The following is a 16113-nucleotide window of genomic DNA, read 5'->3' as shown; positions in this document are numbered from 1 at the left end:
TTTCATTTGCAAGGCGGTTTCGATTTTTAGTTTTATTGTTATTTAATATTGAAAATGTTTGTTCACATGTATAGGTAGAACCGAATAAGCTGGCACATTTCAGAGCGTTTCTTCTCAACTCTTTGTACATATTTTGGTCAATACAGCGGTAAAAGTTCAGCAAGTCTCCTTCATTGAATTTGTTTCGTAAATCTTGGTTGTTTTGGATGTCGATAATTTCCAACTGCATTGACTCTGGCGCATTTTCGACTGAAATTGTGAAAGGATTGCTGAATATGTCCAACAGAGGTTTCAATTTTTTAAACTCTCCAAATCTGTCTTGAAAAGATTGAATCAAAATATCCAGCTTTTCTACATAACTGGAATTAATCGCAGTTTTGTTGAATTTTTCAGCCATTTTCTTATAATTCTGAAAATGGATGTTATTTCCAGAATTCAATTGCGATCTGAAAAGTGTCAGCTTGCATTGAAAGGATGATACATGAGCGTAGAGCTGAGATACCAGTTGATTTTTGCCTTGAAGCCGTGTGTTCAAGACATTCAAATGATTTGTTATATCAATTAAAAAAGCCAAATCACACAACCAATCAGGATTTATAAGTTCCGGTACATCCCTTTGCTTTTCCGCCAGAAATATTTCAATTTCTTCAATTAAATTTAGAAATCGTTCCAGTGTCAATCCACGACTTAGCCACCTTACTTCTGTATAATACAGTAAATCTCCATATTCGCTTTCGATGTCATCAAGGAATTGTTTGAATTGCCTGTGATTGAGTCCTCGTGATTTAATGACATTTACAGTCGAAACTACCACTTTCATGACATTTCGAAATTCAATTTTTTTAGAGCAGAGGGCTTCTTGGTGTATAATGCAGTGAAACTGCATGAGATCTTCAGCGTTTATGTTTTTTTCTTGCAGATGCTGTTTCAGCAAAGTAACTAACCCAGAATTGACACCAATCATCGAAGGAGCACCGTCCGTCGCAACTCCCGATAATTTTGATAAGTCCAAATCAGATTTAGAACACTCATCCAAAAGTACATTGAGTATATCAACTCCTCTGGTTTGACCTTTCAATGAACACATTCCTAATAACTCTTCTACGACTTCAAAGTCTTGAGTAACACCTCGTATGAATATGAGAAGTTGAGCGGTGGAACTAATATCAGTGGATTCGTCGAGTGCTAATGAAAAAAATTCAATGATCTTAGCTTTTTCATTTAATTGTTCTACAATATTACCTGACAAAGACATAATTCGTCTTTGGATAGTCATACGATTCAGTTGAATTTTCTCAAACTTTTTTGCTACTTCTGGACACATTTTCTTAGCAGCAATTTCTAGGCATTCTTTTACAAAATCCCCATCATTGAGGGGGCGACTTCGCTTTGCTATCATTCGAGAAATTTCATAACTAACTTCTGTAGCTGTTTCTGAATCTTGAATGGGTTTTGTAAACATAGCTTGCTGACCAATGAGCTCCCGTTTTAAAGTCAAAATTTTTTGCTTTCTCAATTCGCCTGTAAACTTGGTAAAAGTAGGATGCTGCGTTTCATAGTGCCTTTTTACATTATATTCCTTTGGAATCGCAACAGACTGCTTGCAAATTAAGCAAACGACTTTGTTATGCGACCATACAAAAAACAAATTTCTTGAAACTGCCGATTTTCATCTTTAACCTTACGTTTTTTACTAGGCCCTGGCTTATCCATGTTGCGTTCTAATCCTGGCTAGGATTAACACAGCACCTAAAAACAATTACAGTTCCTACTTAAATTACTTTTTTAAATTACCTACCTAAATAATTTAGAAAGTATATGTAGGGAAACACTTATTAATAAATTAATTAACAGCGTTTTACTTACGATTTCACAACACAATTATACACGGCACTTGACGGGAAATCTATTCAACTCAATTCTTTGTATGGCACTTGTACTACGTTGAATGTAAATCGAAATATATAATTATGACACCTAGACAATTAACACTTCACGCAATTAAAACAGAACTGTCGATATCGGTCGCTGCGGTTAGCGTGACTTTTATTACATGCGTATAGAGTCGAAAACTGACTGGAGAAATCTCGCCGGCCGCGGCGCGCGCTTCCTCAAGAAAACGAATTTAACTGTGTTCGGCACGAACATTACCGACCGCTTTTCGAACATATATTTTTTTTATTTTTTTATTCTGGAACATAATTCAATATTTTTCGAATGTACGAGAGTATTATATTTTATGCTGTCGGCGGGCCACCAGTATTCGACCGGCGGGCCGCATGCGGCCCGCGGGCCGCGGTCTGTGCATCGCTGCTCTAAAGCATGCAAATACTGTCTCAATTTAAATTAGTTCGGTCATACGTGGAATACCTACTGCTGCCACCTCTAGGTTATTAGGCACCTTCTAGGTAGATGTGAACGCCTCCTTGATACAGTGGTTGGCGCGTGAGCGTATCACCAAGGGGTCCTGGGTTCGATTCCCGGTAGAGACGAAGAAAAAAATGTCTCGGTCTGGTAGGATACAGAAGGCTGATCAACTACTTGTCCCTAAAGAAAATCGATCAGTGCAACAGATGTATAATGCATCTGACCGCTACCCTACTAGTAAAGTACTTACCTAAAAAGGGGAAAATTTGTTGTTTGTTTGGCTCAAAGCGCTAATCTCGGGAACTGCGGGTCAGAATTGAAAATTATTTCAGTTTTAGTTATTTATCGAAGGAGACTATAAGTGAAGATTTGAGCAGTTATGTTTACATAATAATAAAAGAAGTAAATCATGTCGTATATTTTGGTGATGTTTTAACCTGTTTTTAAGTGGAAGGGTTAAATTCGATCTTAAAATAAACACAGAGGTCTTTCACCCCTAAATAACGGCACTTAATGTATTTTTAAGTTAAACTCAATTGATGAATGACGATACGGGAACTTAACAAAGGTTAACTCATAAAAGTTACTTAATATGCTGGACTCCATTTAAACTCATTTCACTTCTGATATTGTGTCCCTATGATAAAATGCTAATTCTAATTATAGAGTTCGTATATCATATTTTCTTTTATTTTTCATAAGACAATGCATATACACTTGCATTTTTTGAAGTGAAACTTCTCGGGGTTGGAAAAAAAATTAGTGTAACATTTTTTCGTTGCGCGTGACATTTTTCCATTACGCGCCATCTTTTTCTTATCCCTACCACGCGGATTCGACGTATTTCTGTAAAGTTGCATAAAGTAAATTATTTTTTGAAAAATAATGTCATATAAAGAAGTTTCACTTCTTACGTGTGTACACTTAGTACACGCACACATTTTTTTTTCATTGTAACTTATTTTTTATAGCTAAAGCATTTAGCAGACATTGTCCTAAGAATTTTATTGGAGCGCAGCGTCCGCAGCGTTAAAAAAATATTTATTTTGTAAAATGACTTATCCAGTGACTTATCAAAATTGCAAAAAAATCTATTTTCCCTTATTACAGGTATAATAAGCACATCATTTCTATGGGGTTACCTGGGAGACCGATTCGGTCGAAGGGCCGTGATGCTGCCCTCCATGATAGCATCTGCTGTGTTATCTGTGGCTTCTTCGTTCTCTGTCAATGTGTGGATGCTGTTCGTGCTGCGGATCCTTACTGGATGTTTGTGAGTATTGTAATTATTTAAAATAGCTACTTATCGATTTTGCTCAACAATTTTTAATTTTGGAAATCTTTAAAAAAACATCGTGAAGTTTAGGTACAAATTAAATTCCCTTTCTTATGTACATTTTGCAGCCGAGTTAAATTAGCTTAAAGAAAATGCTATTTTTTCACTACGGTTAAATATTATGAAATGAATACAATATATTCAATGCGTAAATCTACACTTCTACACTAAAATTATAAAGAGGAATACTTTGTTTGATTGTAATGAATAGGCTCATAAACTACTGAACCGATTTAAAAATTCTTTCACCATTCGAAAGCTACATTATCCACGAGTAATATAGGCTATATTTTATCCAAGAAATCCCACGGGAACGGGAACTTGCGGGTTTTTCTTTGACTGCGCGGGCGATGCCGCGGGTGGAAAGCTAGTGTTAAATAAATAGCCAACCAAATTGTGTCTATACAAACGTATTGTTCAACAGTTAAATAAAATTAAAAGTTTATTTTCAGGAACAGTTTCTATTAAGGCCTTCTCATTTGTTACAGAGTATCAGCTTCCAGCGCAACAGTATACGCTTATCTCGGCGAGATGCACACGGGAACTAGAAGAGCGTCCGCCATCGCTTGGGGGTCTGCTTTTATATCATTTTCCTTTATTATTCTACCAGGTTAGTGAGAAATATCCATCTATACTAATATTATAAAGCTGAAGAGTTTGTTTGTTTGAACGCTCTAATCTCGGGAACTACTGATCTTTCGGTGTTAGATAGCCCATTTATCGAGGAAGGTGGTTATATAACATCACGCTACGACCAACAGTACTGGAGCCACGGGGGTGAAACCGCGCGGAGCAGCTAGTAATAGATAAAAAGAACCGATATAATAATTACCTATACATAAAATGTTTTTCTTTAGTAAAAAGTTAAAATGACAGTTTTTATTGGTTTTTATTTAGTATTATTCATAGAAAGTTTAAATTTAATAAAACAAAAATAGACCTACCATTTTCTTGACATGTTTTTTTCTGCCTGATGTGCTAAACGGATGAACTTTTAATGAGTTTAACGGGATATGTATATGAAAACAGAGTTAACTACCCGCAAAACTTTTATGCTGTTTACAAGCCAGGCTATTTTGTAATTGTATTTTATATAATTATAAAATATAGGTTAATGCTAGATAAGCTATCACGTGAGTTCGTCCTAACATTGTTGGAAACGTGTGACTTTATCACAATGTCAATGGTTACTAAATGTATATAACCTAAATCGATAAGGTACCTAGAACTAATTATTATTAAGGCAATGGGTCAATAGAATTATCTTAAATTTATTGGTTTATATTTAAAGTAACAAATTAACTATAATTAATAATTATACTTTTACTGGTTGTGTCCCACGGCTTTACTCGCGAAGTAATCCACTCGCAAAAGGTTCTCATCTCTTGTATCTTCACGGGCTGATTGTTGAAGAAAATTGTACAAATTTGATGAAATCAGTGCTGTGTAACTTTATGTCAGTTCGATTTTTAAAATGAAAGTAGTTGGAGACACAGGATCAAACATAGTCGACATTAGACATTTTGATTTTGTATTTACTAAATGAGATGATAAAGATAATGATGGTATTTTGCACGTGGTTATGTCCGCTAATGTCCTTGACCAAACTAGTCTAAATCTCTTTAAACTTTAACTGAACACTCGGACACCATAAATCTTTAGCTACCCGCAACTTCTAAACTTATTCCAACATGTCACAAGGTTCAATGTCACTAAATGCGTTTCAAATTTTCTTATCACCAACAAATAATAACATTCAACAAATGATATTATCAGCACGTGCAATTGATAGTAATATGTAGTTATGTATCAAAGTGCATTATTTTGATAACAGTGACCTATTAATCTGGGATCCCTGGGCTCATTTTATAATTTGTTACTATGGAGATATTTTGTGATTTCCCTTTGAAGACACATCCCATATTTTTTTACAAAGAATGTGACTTAAAGGCAGACAAGTTAAGTTTGATTTTACACTAGCTGTGCCGTGCGGTTTTACCCTCCGCTCCTGCTGGTTTTAGCGTGATGATATATAGCCTTTATTGATAAATGGGCTATCTTACAACGAAAGAATTTCTCAAATCATTCCAGTAGTTCCTGAGATTAGCGCGTTCAAAGAAACAATCAAACAAACTTTTCAGCTTTATAATCCATACTAATATTATAAATGCGAAAGTAACTCTGTCTGTCTGTCTGTTACTCAATCACGCCTAAACTACTGAACCAATTTGCATGAAATTTGGTATGGAGTTATTTTGATACCCAAGAAAGGACAAAGGCTACCTTTTATTGCGAAATATGTACCACGGGCGAGGCCGGGGCGGACCTCTGGTATTATATAAGTATAGATTACACTCTATTTACGTTATATAGAAAACGGTCTGTTTCAAATATCAGAAAAATTTATTGCAAACTGCGATGATGACTTTTATGCATGTTATGCATTATTGTTGCCCGCAGTGATCGCAAATTTCATCCCTTGCTTTATCATACCATTTATCAAAATCCTTTCCTAGCTGATATATATCTGCTATCTGCTGAAAATTTCATCCCGATCGGTCCAGTAGTTTATGCTGTGCTGATCTATCAGACAATCAGTCACTTCTGCGTTTTAAGTAGTAAGATTATTTCTTTATTTCCCATCAGGTCTGGCCTGGGTAATAATCCCTGGCCAATGGTCGTTCTCTCTCCTGGGCTTCCCCATCGTCCCCTGGCGAGCGTTTATTTGGTCTTGGTGTGCTCCAGGGCTCTTAGCTGCTGTCCTTTTGTTCTTATTACCAGAGAGCCCTAGGTATTTGCTAGCGGCTAAGGGCCCTGAGTTTGCGTTGCCTGTACTGGCTCAAATGTTCGCGTTTAATCAAAACGCGGAGGCGGGAAATTTTCCGGTAAGTGATTTTGATCATTATTTTTTTCTTATTTGTTCACAATTGATGGTTAATTTTCTGGGATTAGAAGTAATTATAAGTACTGTAGTGCTAGCAAAGTTGACATGCATTAAAACTAAATCAATTTTGATGAAATTAAAAATAAAAGAAATAGACTTTGACTTGGGAATGTTCGTAGATCTTATCAAAAACATTAAATAGGGGTTGGTAAATTGGGGCTGGCACGCGATGACACGAAGAGCACGCTTTTTTACCACGAAATATGTAAATATTAGATAAAAGATTTTAAAACATATTGGAAAACTTTCATAATAATAATACTTATTATGATTAAAAAAGATCACTGAAAAATTATTTTCTGTTCATAATAAATTCATACAATCCTTCCAAACATAAAGGATCTTGCGCCTTGTTTCTACTTATAATAAGTTACTACTACTTAAATTATTTTTATTTAAAAATAATCTTATTTTAGGTAGAGAAAATCGTAACAAGCAGCATGGAATCAAGATCTGGAGGTTTTGTGGGCGCTATTAAAAATATATCTCTGATGTTCCGCCCGCCGTTGCTACGATGTGTTATCATTTCTCATATATCTATGTTTGCAGTATTTATGTTGTGAGTATATTATCCATACTAATATTATAAATGCGAAAGTAACTCTGTCTGTCTGTCTGTCACACAATCACGCCTAAACTACTGAACCAATTTTCATGAAAATTGGTATGCAGATATTTTGATACCCGAGAAAGGACAGCTACTCTTTATCTCGGGAAAATGACGCATTCCCGGAAATCCCACGGGAACGGGAACTATGCGGGTTTTTCTTTGACAGCGCGGGTGAAGCCGCGGGCGGAAACCTAGTAACTGATAAATATCACTTATTCCTCCGCAGGATATTGTCTTTTGAAATTCAAATTGTTGTGTGCAAAAAATAAAAAAGAGAGCTTATGAAAGAGAGACCAATATGTTAATGACATCTAAAAAAAAGATTTTTCTTAACGATCAAATTATTCTTTTTTTTTTGTAATAAAATTTTCTTTTTCTTGTATTTTCAGGTCAAGTGGATTATACGTGTGGGTACCAGATATACTGAACAGTATGCTCAGTAACACAAGTGAGAAGAGTTTAACAATTTGTGAAATTATTCACAACAAGTTTCAAGCGGCTAGGAATGCTTCGGTAAGTTGTAGGAAAAATCAATAAAAACCATTACATAATTTGCTTATTTTTTTTTCAGTACAATAACATAAAATCATTTCGATATAATATTATGAATGAAGACTGTAGCGGCTTTATATATTTAGGATAGCGGAAATTAAACACCGGATTGACAACCTCTTTATATTTGAGCCAATTTAAGACTGAAGTACAATTAGTGACACAATACATATTAATGTTATATGATGCATGACCTAATAAGTAAGCTGTAATGTGCTGACGGCACATAGCTTTCCCCTAAATTTGGAAAAAAATTATACATTGAAAAAAATTTTTTTAACATTACTTGAATAATATAAGAATCATCACAAACATAAAAAATTATCTTTATACATCAATAAGCATGAACTTTAAATTTATAATCACAAAATTGTCTAAAAAAATCGCAAAAGGTATATATAATAAAATGTGTATATAAAAGTGTATAGCAAAAAACAACATTATACAGTTAAAAATGTAAATAAAACAATAGAAATAAATGTAAAAATAAAATTGAAAAGTTAATATAAACATAATGCATTGATATAAAAAATAAAATAAACATGTACTTCTAATTACAATTTAAATCTTACGACAGGTTTAACAATGCGACCTGATCGTGTTACAGTCGGCAAGTTGTTTACATTAGGCGCTTGCGCTACCGTATTCGGACTATAATTATTGTCATCAATGTTTATTATAAAGGCTGGTTTAAGTCGATCAATACTAATTATGTTCTCTTTGTCTGCCTGTAATATTTTGAAATATTTATCATTTCTTTCCAAAACTTTGTAAGGTCCTTGATATGGAGGTGTCAGCGATTTAACCATTTTGTCACAACGTACAAATACATGTTTGCATTTTTGCAATTCTGGGTGAACAAATATATTGCGTTTACTGGACTCTCTTTTAGGAACTGACGATATGTTGTGTATTTTCTCACGCAGTTGGCTAAGGAATGTTTCAGTCTCGGAAATATTAGGCTTTTGCAGCTGGAAAAAATCTCCGGGTAATCTTATTGCTTCACCATAAACCATTTCGGCGGCACTTGTCTGAGTGTCGTCTCGTAGACTCGCCCTTAGTCCAAACAAAACAGATGGTAATTGTCCAACCCAGTCGACTGTATTACCTCTACACATAAGAGCTGTTTTTAATACTCTGTGCCATCTTTCTATAGCACCGTTCGCTTGCGGGTGATATGCACAAGTCCTTATCTTTTTAATACCCATTCGCTTTGATAAATTTGTAAATAAGCTTGACTCGAATTGTCGTCCTTGATCGGTAGTTATCCGTATAGGACATCCAAACCGACAAATCCATCCTGTATAGACAATTTCAGCTACAGTCTCTGCTGTAATATCTTTTATGGGAAAAGCTTCTGGCCATGAAGTACTTCTGTCTATCATGGTTAGAATGTATCGATAACCATTGCAATATTGTAAAGGACCGACGATATCGATATGTAAATGCTCAAATCGGTCGCTTTTCGTAAAAGTTCCAGTAGGTGAAATAGTATGCCTATGTACTTTGGAACGTTGACACTCTATACATGCACGTGTCCAATTGGTTACATCTTTGTTTATAGATGTCCATATAAATCTGTCTCGCAAGAGTCTTCGTGTCGTACGTATGCTAGGATGACTAATTCCATGTATGGCGTTGTAAGCCGATATACGAAATTCTTCGGGCAAATATGGTCTTGCGTTCTGCATAGTTACATCACAATACACTGGCATGTTACTAGGTGGTAAAATTATCTTTTTAAAGTTTAGATTTTTTGATTTTAGTAATAATTTGAGTTCCTCGTCATTTTCTTGTGCTTTAGCTAGTTTTTCATAATCGATGGGCGATGGCATATCTATTGTAGCTATCCTTGATAAAGCGTCAGCCACTACATTTTCTGATCCGCTTATATGCTCGATCGATGTACAAAATTGCAGTATGAAATCGAGATGACGTAATCTTCGCGGCGTATCATTTTTGCTGATTGTATTGTTTTTGAATGTATGAATTAAAGGCTTGTGATCAGTATACACGGTTAATGGTCTGCCTTCGACCATATATCTAAAATGTTTTATAGCCATGTATATAGCTAGCAACTCTCGATCGAATGTACTATAGCGTTGTTGCGCTTCGCTTAATTTTTGTGAAAAAAATCCGAGAGGCTTCCATGAGTTTCCTTCTCTCTGTTGAAGTACTGCACCGGCACATGTGCTAGAACAATCGGTCATGATAGCAATAGAAGCGTTTGCTGCGGGAAATGACAATGTAACGGCACTTTGAAGGTTTTGTTTACATTGCTCGAAGGCTATTGATGCTTCATCAGTCCATAGTATCGGAGTTTTATCTTTCTTGCCGGAGTTATGTATATACTGATTAAGTTTTGATTGTATTTCTGCAGCATGAGGTAAATGACGTCTATAGAAATTTAGCATTCCTAGAAATCGTCTTAATTCTTCGACTGTCTGTGGTTTTGGGTATTCTTTTATGACCTTGACCTTATCTTCCAATGGTTTTAATCCTTGTTGTGAAATGTTAAATCCCAAAAAACTTAATTCAGTTTTGCCAAATTCACATTTTGATAAGTTGATAGTGATTCCAAATTCATTCAAACGTTCGAAAACCATTCGTAAGTGTTTCGTATGGCTCTGGTGTCCTGATGATGCAATGATGACGTCATCGATGTAGGAAAATAAAAATGGAACGTTTTCCTCGCTTTTCTCGCCATTACTATTTTCGGAATTAGTTGGAAAGTGAAGGTCACGGAACACAACGTTGTTTAAAAATCGTTGGAATGTCTGCGCTGCATTTTTCAGACCAAAAGTCATTCTTTTGAATTCATATAAACCAAAGGGTGTAGTTATAGCTGTTTTCTCAATATCTGATTCGGCGACACCAATATTATGATAGGCACGTTGCAAATCTAGCCTTGAAAATATAGTTTTTCCTGCCAATAGGTATGTACAGTCTTGTATACGCGGTATGGGATATCGGTCCGGCTTAGTTATAGCATTTAAGCGTCGATAATCTCCACAGGGTCTAATATCTCCGTTCTTTTTCATTACCACATGTAAAGGACTGGCCCAGCAACTTTTTGAAGGTTGACAAATCCCCATCTCTTGCATTCGCTGAAATTCTGCGCGAACTTTATTGTATTTGTCAGGCGGTAGAGGTCGCGGTCGCGAAAAAACGGGTGGGCCGCTTGTTTCGATGTGATGGACTATAGAATGTCGTGGAGTCTCTATGAAACGCATTGGCTTAGTTATGTTCGGAAATTGCGATAACAGATCACTATATTTATGATTAAAGTCGATTGTGTTCACTGGTATATGTTTACTCAAAGTTACTGAACCGATTACACATAAGTTTGTAACTGTATCAATTAATTTTTGACGATGAATGTCCACTAAAAGTTTGTAATGTCCTAAAAAATCAGCACCTAATATTGCTTGTTTCACTTCAGCTATAATAAAAGTCCACCGGTAAGGTCTACGTAATTTTAAATCTAATGTAAGTGTCTTTACACCATAAGTCTTTATAACGCTTCCGTTAGCAGCGTATAACTCGTAATTATCGCACTTTGGTCGCTTATGCAGAGTTTTAGTCACAGGTATCACTGATATATTCGCTCCCGTATCAATTAAAAATTGTAGTCCCGATGTTCTATCGGTAATGTTAAGGCGGTGCGATGGCTTAATAGTGCAAATCTCCGCCTGCGATTGCACTCTTTCTAGTTTTCCTGCTGTTTAGTTTTTTTATTCCAAGCACACGGCTCTATACATTTGTTAGCTCTATAATAAAATCGCGCGTGGTAATAACAAAGACTGTCGGCGCTCCGCGGCTCACGCCGTATCATGTTACGTCCACGGGATATAGGGCGATAGCGATTATGAATATTATTATTTCGTTTTCTGTGACGAGTTGTTTCCATATTCTGCAATTCAATTATTTGTCTTGATAACTGAGCTACTTGCTCTTGTAGTTTGCGAATATGGGCTTGTTCGCACCAAAATTCTGATGATGTAGCTGTTCTCTCGGATGCTGTGCTTGCTGACGGAGCTCTATTTTCAGTTGTCATTTTGTAGGTATATTCTTATGGCTTCGTGTAAAGTCCGGGGTCACGAAATACGTTGTCAGGTTGTCGTGTTGTCAGGCGTTGTTGTTTGTCAGGTGTTGTTGTCGGGGTCACCAAATTGTAGCGGCTTTATATATTTAGGATAGCGGAAATTAAACACCGGATTGACAACCTCTTTATATTTGAGCCAATTTAAGACTGAAGTACAATTAGTGACACAATACATATTAATGTTATATGATGCATGACCTAATAAGTAAGCTGTAATGTGCTGACGGCACAAAGACTAATGACTTGTGACTTGTTGATAAAGATTTTGGTGTTATTTTTTACTTGGCTTTTATTGGCGTGTGTTCACTATCTTCATAGGGATGGGCGACGTGTTCCCTGTCACGTATCTCGTCCTTAAAATCTAAATACATACTTATAATTTACGTCTCATTTCCTCACTTACAAGTTTTAAAAAAATAATAAATTTTCCTTACAATATTATACTCTTTATTTTGACAAAAAATACAACTATTTGTATAAAGTGTTTGTATCCCATCGTATTGTTTATTGTATTGTGCAAATTAAGTGGTATCATTTATTCATGAATACAACTAATTTACCAAAAACGGCTCACCAGCTATCCGTGAGCCACGGGGCGTGTGAGAGTCACGTGTCCATCGGCGTGTTCACCATCTCTATGGGGATGGGCGCCGTGTTCGCTGTCACGTACCTCGCTATCGGCCTCTTCATCACAAAAGTTGGCAGGAAGACGTTTTATTGTGAGTGACTTTTATTTATTTTAGGATAAGATAAAAGTAGTTAATATACTAGTTATATAGTAGTACATAGTAATGTAGTAAGTAAAATAAGTATATTAAAAAAAAATATTCAATATCATTTTTAGTCAGACGAAGGTGATGTTTTTTTTTTCACTGTTTATATTTGTGTAATGTGTCACATGTACACTGTACACTACTTAAACAGCGATTGTAGGTACCTAATGTACTATATAAAAATAAGTCGGGTTTTCCTTCCTGACGCTATAACTCCAGAACGCACCAACCGATTTCCACGGTTTTGCATTCGTTGGAAAGGTCTCGGGCTCCGTGAGGTTTATAGCAAAGAAAAGGTGTCTCTGGTGGCGAAACGGAGTTCGCCCGGTTTGCTAGTCTAAAAGGATAAAAATATTATAGAGTATAAACTACAATATTACAGTATGTACATGGGCAATTGTTAGTGGTGGTTTCAAACGCTTGCGTTCAAAGTTTGTGTATGTGCCCGTGTTTCTTTGTTTGTACCGTAAGCGCATGGGCTGCTTGCCGAGCTACTTGCCAGGCTGTTTGCCACTCGTCTGGACGTACCTGTAAACAACAACATAAAAGTATAGGTAATATTTTTAGGCATTGTGATATGTGCTATACTGTGAACTTATCATAAAACAAAAGTATTTGTAGGAATTGTGCTATACTGTGTAACACAGGTACAACCAAGGTACAACAGGCAGTACAAAGTATACACGATTCATACTTACCACATTACAGGCAGCATAATGTTCGTGTGCGGTGTGGCAACAGTGTGCGCGGCGCTCGTGCCGCAGGGCGGTGCGGCAACCGCGCTGCTCGTGCTCGCGCTCTGTGCGGGATGTGCCGCGTCCATACTCGCCGCTATCGCCGTCGATGTGTTCCCCACTGCGCTCAGGTGAGACTGACTGACTGACTTACTCACTCACTCACTCACTCACTCACTCACTCACTCACTCACTCGCAGGGTTGGAAAAATCATGATTTTGTGAAAAATACGAATAAAGCACGATGTATTGAAAAAATCCTAATTAATCATTACTTTTTTTCATTTTTTCATTTTATTATTTTAGTATATTTTTGAGCGAAACGGAACACGCTGCGTGCCTAATGAGACAGTACGGGGATTTCCCTTTAGTCTAACGCGTAATGTCAAACAAAAGGGGAATCCCCGCGCAGCAACTTTCATTCCAACAATCATTTATTGGTTCAGTTTTGTTTACTTCTTGCTACAATGCATACGTGCGTGACCAATTTGTTGTAAGTAATTTAATCAAAATGCCTCGCCCAAACAGATAGTATTTGGGAACATTTCACAGAAAAAAAACATTAGCAACAAAACTGGATGTCGGGCTATATGTAACAAATGCAAGAATGAAATTCAAGGTCTAGTTGCGAGAATGAGAATGCATTATGAAAAGTTTAATTAAGATATCTTAATCTGTTTTATGTTGATTTCTTTGAAAGAAAGTAAAATGAAACCTTTTTGTTTTAATCATTGGTTTTTTATGAAAAAGCCGGATGATTTTAATCAAAATGATTTAATCGTGCCGACCCTGCAGTCACTCACTCACTCACTCACTTACTTACTTTCCAGAGCAATGGCAATGTGCGTGATGTACATGGTGGGTAGGACTGGCGCGGCCGTGGGTTCTAATATATTGGGAGCCACACTAGACAGGCATTGTGAAGCGGCTTTCACTGTTTTTGGCGCTTTTACAGCGGGTAAGGAAGCAGAAATTGTTTTTGAAGTTATACTTCTTTTGGCGCGATGGAGAAAAATGATGAGAGTGAATTTTTACGATGCGCGCGCACACCGACACCTAAATTTAACGGCATGAAGTTAGTTCTAAGTGGTATGAAAATTGATAACTATGTTCAAGTTGTATATTCTAGTATTTTCCATATGCCAAAGAAGTACCTATAACTTCTAACGCGTGTACATAATTACACACACTCTTTTTTTTGTTACTAGATACTTTTATTGAGTGGATTTTACAATTTTGGTATATTTCAATTACAAGGATTTTATTGCAGATAATTTTGGGAATAGTCATTGGCTGTTGAATGTTGATTGAATAAAAAATAATCCTATTAAAAACAATTACCTACGTCCAGTTTATCAATTTAAAGAGCAAAAAATGTAATACCTAGTTAAGTACTTAAAATTAAAATATTTGTTTACCTACTTAGTATATTTTTACTGTACTTTTCTGACTTTATGAAAGCCAATATCTAACTATGATATTTTAAAAACCTTTTCCCATAACAGGTTCGTTTCCATTTTACAGGTTCAGTAATATTAATCATATTTTGGCCAAAGCCAGAGAAAGTTCGAGAAGAGTTGGAAAAAAAAGGATTTTCTTATTAATAATAATTCGTTTTTAATTTTAAATGTTGATAATTATTGTTATATGTCGTGTTCATAAGTGAGAGACTGAGTAAATTAATTTTACTAATGTAACAATGTATAATTGAAATTTAAGGAATAAAATATTTTTTAATAAAATATGTGTTTTTATTTACTGACCCACAATTCGTTGAAATAACTGACCCGATTATTATCGGCATTCATTGTTCAGCTGACAGGATGCTCTTATCACTTTGGGCGTATTCAGAAAGAAAGCTTGAAACTTATAAGCGCTTATAAGCGCCTATCGGCGCTTGTCAGCGTTGGTAACCCGCGCAGGAAAATATATGAAGATGACAAGCGCCGATAAGCGCTTATAAGTTTCAAGCTTTCTTTCTGAATACGCCCTTTGGGACACTAAAAATAAAAATGTTTTAAAACCATACTCAAAAAAAATATTTGAAATAATTGATTTCCGCTTCTTTTGGCCACAAACACATTATATTCTAGGAGGTAGCAACGTTGACAAGTGAGCATTTTAGTATAGTTGGTTCTTTGATATGCTGTTCCTCTTGCTATTTCGGTTACAGTCCGGGCTGTCTGGCTGGCCGCAGTGGTTGCGTTTATTAGTGCGCATCTTATCTGCACAGGAAAATATCCTTAATTTAAAGTCATTTTTTAACGCGTAATTTTTAATCGTTTGCCTTTAGATAGATCCATTAGACATACTTTTTTTATTGCAAGACGTTTTTTTCGTTGTTAAATAGGTGCCAGACGCAATTTTTATTTCAAAATAATTAAAATATCATCGAAATAAGTGAAATTACATCAACATGAGTCCCAGTGAAGGATAAGTAATCACTGTGTTACTTATACTATATATAATATTCATTTTACTATTTACAGTTTTTTTGCAACAATCTACCATATCGCCTCCTTTTCCCAACGAACCTCAAATAGGACGTTAATGTAAACTTGATAAAAACCAAATATCATCAAGAAATTAAAGACTTTTTAACGGATTTTAAACGCGATTTATTCATTGTATTATTTTCCCAAGTCTTTAATTTCAAAATGTATAATACTCGCGTAAAATCAAACACTAGAAA

At 35.7% G+C, this 16113-nt stretch overlaps 1 protein-coding gene across 2 annotated transcripts in view; it reads left to right on the top strand.

Annotated features, from left to right (window-relative positions):
* The window catches only part of LOC123694846 (4-hydroxybenzoate transporter PcaK-like), a 28414-nt gene extending 13251 nt beyond the window's left edge, over positions 1-15163 (top strand). For both annotated transcript variants that reach the window (XM_045640441.1, XM_045640442.1), the window contains 9 exons: positions 3478-3640; positions 4192-4313; positions 6350-6588; positions 7064-7206; positions 7647-7770; positions 12492-12633; positions 13396-13552; positions 14252-14379; positions 14946-15163. In XM_045640441.1, the coding sequence (XP_045496397.1) occupies positions 3478-3640; positions 4192-4313; positions 6350-6588; positions 7064-7206; positions 7647-7770; positions 12492-12633; positions 13396-13552; positions 14252-14379; positions 14946-15025 (1298 nt within the window). In that variant the 3' untranslated portion in view covers positions 15026-15163. The remainder of the gene's footprint in view (positions 1-3477; positions 3641-4191; positions 4314-6349; positions 6589-7063; positions 7207-7646; positions 7771-12491; positions 12634-13395; positions 13553-14251; positions 14380-14945) is intronic.
* Positions 15164-16113: the final 950 nt, after the last annotated feature.

Source organism: Colias croceus, chromosome 10 (assembly GCF_905220415.1).
Source record: "Colias croceus chromosome 10, ilColCroc2.1".
Classification (NCBI taxonomy): domain Eukaryota; kingdom Metazoa; phylum Arthropoda; class Insecta; order Lepidoptera; family Pieridae; genus Colias; species Colias croceus.
Note: the sequence above shows the minus strand (reverse complement) of the source record. Positions and strands in the feature narration are given on the sequence as shown.